The sequence below is a fragment of the Hyperolius riggenbachi genome, chromosome 10 (genome assembly GCF_040937935.1).
Source record: "Hyperolius riggenbachi isolate aHypRig1 chromosome 10, aHypRig1.pri, whole genome shotgun sequence".
NCBI classification, from domain to species: Eukaryota; Metazoa; Chordata; class Amphibia; order Anura; family Hyperoliidae; genus Hyperolius; species Hyperolius riggenbachi.
Window position 1 is genome coordinate 101,538,277 of NC_090655.1, and position 6,000 is coordinate 101,544,276.

Here is a 6,000-nt window from a genome sequence, read left to right on the forward strand (position 1 = left end):
AGCAAAAGAGAATTTCTAACCTGGACACCAATCGGAAAGATAGGTGACAAAGTTTTAGCTAAAGCTTTGAAATCCATTTTGTCTGCAGAAATAAAGTCCATAATGTTGGTCATTGTTCTAACTGCAAAATTCTATCTAATCATGCAATCAAATGATCAGAATATGCAGACCTGCTATATATGTATTTTTTTTTTTTCCTTAGACATGAAGTGGTGAACATCAACCTGCAGGACAAACCTGAATGGTTTTTTGAGAAGAGCCCCCTGGGGCTGGTACCATCCATTGAGACCTCTGATGGGAAGATAGTCTTTGATTCACCAATTGTTTGTGAATATCTGGATGAAGCCTTTCCTGGAGTGAAGTTGACCCCCTCTGACCCCTATAAAAAGGCCCAACAGAAGATGCTGCTGGAACAGTTCTCTGGGGTATGAAGGCATGCTAAGTTTTAAGAATTGAACATGAAGTAAAAATAAACTGATAAGATAAACAATAGTATCTGAAGATTTAATCCCAAATAGGACTATATTTATTTATTTTTATTTATTTATTTTTTTCTCTCCCTCATAATTTGTGTTTACAGGGTGAGTTTAATGAAAACTTTTTTTTGTTTTTCAGATCACTGCTGTATTCTACAAAATTTTCTTAGCAAAGAAAAACAATGAAGATATAACTGAACACAAAGCTCAATTCTGGGAAAAGTTGCAAAAACTGGAAGAGGTAAACCGACCTTATCGGTCATTTTATTTGTAACTTTTACATGAATCATGCTCCATGTATTTTAAAGCACTACATTACCATATCGTAACACGTTATACCGCAATGCACCCGCTGCACTGGGAACATCGCAATGGTGGTGTATTGCAGTAAGCCACATTACAAAGTGGCTATTACACCACAAGGCAACGCATCACTATGAACGTGGCCTATACATTCTATACTGTCTTAGTTATGTAGATATGATTCATAAAATTTATGAAAAATTTTCTCTTCTGTTCTTGGACCTATCTTTACATTTGGCAGAATAGCCTGTTAGTGAAGTCATGAATAATGGTCATAGTTATATTGGTTCTGTTCTTGTTTCCAGCATGTATGGGCAGCTTCTCTGTTTTTTTTCCTTCCTACTGTTATTTCCTTACCTCCTTTCTTTGCTGCGGTGTGGACACTACATCCAGCCGGCCACGCATCTCTCGACAGCTTAGTACTGTAGAAAGTTAAGAGGCAATCTGTCTCCACCCATTCTCAGAATTCCCAGTGTTAGTCTAGTTGAAGGGACCCAGTGGGAAAACTTCATAGACCAACTCCCTGCTCATGGCAATTTGGTCGTGATTACTTATTTGTAAGAAAGTGGGGACCCATCGGTAAACACTATCCATGCCACCAACTGAAAGGTATAGTGAAGTTACACGAGCTGAGATGGTAACCAAAGAGTGACATGCTCAAAGCCCAGTGTCTGAAGGGCAAGGTTCCTGGTGAGCAATATTAGTTCATTTTTCACGCTGGATCCCAGATTCCTTACAAATTGGTGGTCACGACCAAATTGCCGTGAGCAGAGAATGGCCATTGGTCTGAGGTTTCCTGCTGGGTCCCCTCAACTAGACTAGCACCAATACCCTGCAACACAGCCATAATTCTCTGTGCAATAGCCACACCCCCTCCCAAAGTAAAGACCACTAGATCATAGAGATTGTAATAGCCATGCCATGTTTGTCCCTGAAGGTGAAGGCAATTCACACACCAAACCTTTCACCCACACAACCCTGTGACCCACTTATACAGTTTTTACTTACGGTTTCGGCTCACAGAACTGTATATATTCCTGCTCATTGGCTAGTTCCCTACTTGCATTAAAGGCAGGGGTTAATGGGGGGGGGGGAGGGATTTTGCTGAAGCAGGGGCTATATTCACTCAGCTACAGGACTCTAAGCTTGCTGAATCTGTGAGTTGCTAAATAGGTGGCTCTATACAAGTGGCATAGGCGTTAAATACAGGCGATGGAACACAGGCAGTTGGAATAATTAAAATGGGTGAGTGCCTTTGACTCTTTCACTGGTTATTCTTCTGCCACATTTTATTTAAACAACTTTAAAACTGAGTCACTTTTTACTATGGCCTTCATATTAGGCAGTGCAGTGTACATCATGTGCAATGTACAAATGCCTAGAGCAGACGTTCAAAGGGTGTGTACTGTTCTCCTTCATGTGTGCGTATTGTTGACTTAGTAACCTTGATCAGAGTGTTAAATAAACAGCGCACAACACTGAGATCCCTTGACAATATGGAAAAGGTACTGGCTGGAGTTGGTGAAGTGCAGTCAGTGCTGCCAGGATAGGGAGGTTGGTTGCTGGGTCAAGAAAAAGGAAGGGGGGGAAGAAATATAGGGAAACCTATTACTGCATAAGTACAGCTTATTAAATTATGAATTTTTGCATGTTGGTGATGCTGATTCTGGGGTACAAGCAAAGAACGGCGCTGGCACACCATTGGTTCAGCAATGCAACTGTATTGGAGCAGACAGAGGTACACACGCAATGTTTTGGGCGTTGCCCTTCCTCTGGTGCCCAAAACATGACGTGTGTGTGTACCTCTGTCAGCTCCAATACAGTTGTATTGCTAAACCATTGTTGTGCCATCTCATGCTTGTATCCAGTGTATTGCAGGAGTGGTGTACTTGCTGGAGCCTAAAAAACTAAGGGAGAAAAAGGGCACCCCCTATTGATATTGAGATATATATATATATATATATATATATATATCAATGAAACTAATACTGGTACAAAAACCAAGAGTAGGTACAAATTCTCTCTTTATTAGCTTGGCAGACGAGCTTATTATCTGTAGGACAAGGGGACATGATCTGCATATGGAGGGGGAAAAAATTCTTTCTATTTAGAAAGGAGTGTGTGTGTGTGTGTGTGTGTGTGTGTGTGTCTTCAGTATGAGTGGTTTAAAATCTGGAAGATCTTACCACATGAAGTAGTTATGGTAAATTCTATCTGTATTTAAAGAGGGCTTGGATGTTTACTTGCATTTCAAGGGCATCCAAGGTTATTTTACTAGGCATCTCCTGGCGTGTTGATCCAGGGATTTTATCTGACTGCCATCTGGATTCAGGAAGATTCAAACCCCCCCCCCCCCCCTTTTTTTTTTTTTTTCCTTTTTTTTTCTTTTTTTTTCTTTTTAAATTGAAAAGTGATAAAAAGTTATTTTTAAAGAGACACTGAAGCGAAAAAAAAAATATGATGAATTTGTTGTGTACTATGAATGATTACTAGAAGTTTAGCAGCAAAGAAAATATTCTCATTTTTATTTTCAGGTATATAGTGTTTTTTCTAACATTGAACCATTCTATAGTATGTGCAGATTACACAACACTCAGCATTCAAAATGATTATTTCAGAGCAGTCTGTGAACTAATGACCTGTGAACTAATGACCTCTCCTCTGGCAGAAGAAAAGTAATTAGTTCAATAACACTTGAGATAATACAAGTCAGATAACAGCCCTCTCTTATGCTACGTACACACATGCGACAACGATCGTTCGTTGAGGACGACGAACGAACTTTTAATTGATGAAAGAACGACCGAAGCAAAGTTAGTTCTATAAAGTGTGTAACGATCACATCGTTAGAACGAACGTTACACCACGTAAAAGCACTTAATGCGCCTGCGCATAAAATTGTAAAGTTCCTTGGAGAAAAAGTGAAGTACGCATGTCCAGCCTGGTACGAACGATCGTTTCCAACGATGTACCACTTTTGCTAACGATCGTCGGTGGTAAAAATCCGCCAAGACAGAACTTTGTTTTGTAGCGATTTGCCTCGTTCGTCGTTTGCCTTAATAGTCGTTGGTTCGTTTTTTGTAACGATCGTCGTTGGTAAAGATCGGGGAACGATCGTTACAAACGACTATAGTCGCATGTGTGTACGCACCTCAAGACTTTGAAAGTCCTAGAGCTTAATTGCTTTTTTTGCATAGAGATAACAGCTGAAGTTTCTTAACTCTTCCTGTACTGGAAACAATTAGACTGATGTATCTGATCTTAATGTTTTATTTCTTAGCTGTACTACACATACAAATCATAATTTTTTTTTTCACTTCAGTGTCTCTTTAAGTAGGTGAAAAAGTACTATCAAAATTAGTATTTTCTTGCTTGCTGATGGTGTAAAAGGTATTTTACTGAAAAGTTGTGAAGATATCACTCAGGAGAAAAAAAGTTAATGGCACATGGACCCTGGTATTAGAACTGGTAAAATTGATGTGCGCTACCAGGTGAAAATACCTGAAAGCTCCAAATCAAGCTCAATTGAACATCATTTTTTACAAACTTTATGCAGAATAAAAGTAAGTTTTCTGGAACACCAATTTATATATTCTCTTGTGAAAACTGTATCTGCTTTCCCATTTGTTCTGACCTCAGGTGCTTGCCAAGCACAAGACCCGATACCTCGGTGGAGACTCAGTATTGATGGTTGATTACATGATCTGGCCTTGGTTTGAGAGGTTCTACCTTATTGACACTCAAGAGTAAGAGAAAATTGCATATGTTTCCTTGTTTATACTATTTTTGTTACCAATTATTATTACAGTTCTGCATTTATGTTGCATTGATTTACTTTTCCGCAGTGCATTAACTACTTCAGCCCGCAGGATGTTTTCATCTTCAAGATGGAAGCAATTTTCACATTTCAGTGCTCCTCCCATTCATTTGCCAATAACCCATATCAGCGCTTGACATGCTTTGGTGTTACCCGATGGCAGAGAACTGAGACATGTCGTACCTGAGCATGTCTGTGTCTGCACTCAGATATGACTCTGATTGGTGGGGTGGGAGGGTGGTATTGAGTCTGAAGAGATGCCAAACAGACCTGTCTCCTAAAATGTATTACTGCTCCAATTTTGTGCTTTCTATCTCTGCAGCAGAATTTTTTTTTCCCTGCTGTGTCTGGAATTTTATTTTTGTATTCCCTTGCCAGCAGCCTATCCCCAGCTGCCCCTCATCCTGTTGCTGAATTTATGTGATGTTTATAAGGTACCGCTAGTGTGCAGCTGACTTGGCTTGCACGTTTTTCTGCTTTCAAGAGCCCCAAATTTTTTTTTTTTTATTTTTTTTTTTGTTTAGCCCTAAAAATATTGCCCGGTATTGGATGTTTTGTGTGCTGCTCCTCCTCCTTTCTTTTTTTTTTTTTTTTTTTATTTATTTATTTTTTTTTTATTACTGATTTAAAGATGCGTGAAAAAGACTAATGAGAATTTTATTTGTTCAGTTGTTTACATAAAAAGTAGTTATAGCTACATAAAATCACTAAAAATATCCACATATGCCTTTCACTAAAGTGGACTTGTCTTGTAGATTTCTGGAGAAGACTCCACACATCAAAGCATGGTATAACTTCATGTTGGAGGACCCAGCTGTGAAGGCCACATACTCGCCACCAGATGTCCTCTTGGGGTTTTTCAAACTCTACAGCCAGAATCAACCTGGAGCTGGAGATTTTGGCCTTGACTGAGATTACAGCTATTGATGCCTAAAAATTTCATCTGTATTTTGCCTTTTCTGCAATGATCATTCTGTTTCGTATTTTCAAAAGCACTGATTTTTTTCTCCAGCTAACATTATAAATATTCCTTACAAACTCAGGCTTGAGTCCTTGTCTTCCTCAACCCTTAAAGTGGAACATCTAGCGATTTGGCGGCCGTTTAATCATCAATATCGTATTGGATGATAATGGTGCTGCTACAAGCATGCCTAATCATCAATCAACCATTTTTGGTAACGATCAGACATGCTGGGAAAAGTCAGGCCGATGTGGTCAATCTGGTGCCAGGCATGGGATATCATAAGTGACAAACTTGATGGCATCCCCGGGCGCTGTCCCTCCCAAATGTTAAATGTACCCCCAGGTGCCTGTGCATCTAAATACTTGTTACACTTCCTCTCTAGTTTCCTCTACTGTGTCCACCATACTTTCCACATTAGGGTTCTTGCATATAGCAGGTGG

The 6,000-nt window shown here is 39.5% G+C and overlaps 1 protein-coding gene across 3 annotated transcripts in view; it reads left to right on the forward strand.

The window, feature by feature from the left end:
- LOC137536256 (glutathione S-transferase omega-1-like) overlaps positions 1-5,638 on the forward strand; it is a 29,917-nt gene extending 24,279 nt beyond the window's left edge. For all 3 annotated transcript variants that reach the window (XM_068258391.1, XM_068258392.1, XM_068258390.1), the window contains exons 4-7: positions 203-425; positions 616-717; positions 4,419-4,525; positions 5,352-5,638. In XM_068258391.1, the coding sequence (XP_068114492.1) occupies positions 203-425; positions 616-717; positions 4,419-4,525; positions 5,352-5,508 (589 nt within the window). In that variant the 3' untranslated portion in view covers positions 5,509-5,638. The remainder of the gene's footprint in view (positions 1-202; positions 426-615; positions 718-4,418; positions 4,526-5,351) is intronic.
- Positions 5,639-6,000: the final 362 nt, after the last annotated feature.